This window comes from Entamoeba invadens, assembly GCF_000330505.1.
Source record: "Entamoeba invadens IP1 unplaced genomic scaffold scaff_1105074726633, whole genome shotgun sequence".
In the NCBI taxonomy this organism is placed as follows: domain Eukaryota; phylum Evosea; order Mastigamoebida; family Endamoebidae; genus Entamoeba; species Entamoeba invadens.
This window is the reverse complement of record NW_004440085.1, coordinates 1-1559: the sequence shown is the minus strand read 5'-3', so window position 1 is coordinate 1559 and position 1559 is coordinate 1. Positions and strand designations below refer to the sequence as shown.

General features: G+C 32.9%; 1 protein-coding gene across 1 annotated transcript; it reads right to left on the bottom strand.

Moving 5' to 3' along the window:
- EIN_367740 (hypothetical protein) lies at positions 1-872 on the bottom strand (the record flags this gene model as incomplete). The annotated part of the gene is made up of 1 exon (XM_004253513.1): positions 1-872. A coding segment is annotated over one exon (872 nt), but the record flags the coding sequence as incomplete, so codon positions are not given.
- Between the last annotated feature and the right edge of the window lie 687 nt (positions 873-1559).

Sequence of the window (1559 nt, the reverse complement as noted above, 5' to 3'; positions counted from 1 at the left end):
ATTAAAGTGTTGTGACAAATAACACTTTCAAGTGCTTTACAGTCGTAAAAAGCACCATTTTCAACACTCAAAACACTTTCTGGAATATCAACGTGTCTGAGTGATGCGCACTTTCTAAACGCAAAAGCTCCAATTTTTGTGACACTGTGTGGGACCTCAATTGATGAAAGTGCATTGCACTTGAAAAATGCAAAAACGCTAATTGCAGTGCATTTGCAACTTAAAGTCACTTTTTCAAGAGATTTGCAGGCAAAGAAAATCGCGTTGCCAACATTTGAAATTACTGGAACGTCTTTCAGTGACACACAATGAGCAAAGCACTTTGTTCCATATTTCACAGCTTCATTGTCACACAAAACTTTTGTGAGTGACACACACTTTTCAAAAGCGCCTTCCCCAATTTCCGTGACACTTTTGGGGATCACAACTTCCTTCAAAGTGACGCAATTTGAAAATGCCAACTTCTTTATAACTTCCAAATTGCTTGGTAAGACAACTTGACTGAGATATTTGCAATTCTCAAATGCACCTTTTTCAACGACTTTCATGTTCAAAATGTGGACGGAATGAAGTGAAGAGCCGTCCAAACAGTATTCAGACATTTCATTGACTTGATCTGGAAATACCAAATTTTCTGACTTAATTTTGAATTCCCACAAAAGTGCTTTAAAAAGAGGGACATTTTCAAAGATAATGCACTCGAGGGGTTTGACAGTGGCAAACGACTTGACTATTTTTGGATCAAATTGCGTGCCATAAACGTCGTAATCAGAAGTTGTGAATTCGACGTTATCAAAGTTGTACCCCAATTTTAATAGTCTGAGATGGCACTCACAGTCAGGCGTTTTTTGTTTTTTTATTATAAAACGCCGCTGAACAAAAATGTTTCCTTGTAATTTATTTGATTATTACCCGTTTTTTCAGTCTTTTTAAGGCCTTTTTATTTTTCTTTACCACAATAATGAACGTTTTTTGAATTAAAAACATCACAAAGCTTTTACCACTTTACTCATAAAAACGAAATATTTGGTCTATACTTTTACCATCTTATTAACTGATTATTAACATAAAGTTAACATATCTTACACCCAAAAGGCTATCAACAAAGGGCAAGGCCAATTTTTGGATTCACAAATAGCCGCAAAAAACACAAGAAAAAGAAGCTAAATTCGGACTAAAAATTAAAAATAAACGGCGGTTGACGATTAAATTAGCTTTTTTTCACTTGCAATGCGATAAACGATTGGTACGTATTTCCGAATTTTACCATTTTCTTGATAAACAAAAGAAATTACACACAAAAACCAAAACGATACCAAAAAACATAAACCGCCTAAAACACAATACTTCAAAAACAATCAATGAAAGATTATAATAATTGCCGAATAAATCATTTTATTGAAAAATCAGGATAATACACATAACAAAAGGGGGAAATGTTCTAAAACATCATTAAGAACAAATCAACAACGAAACTTAGACAAACATTACCATAATAATTTAATAGATAAAAAACAATTATACAATAATTATTAAATAACTATATAAAAACCATCAGA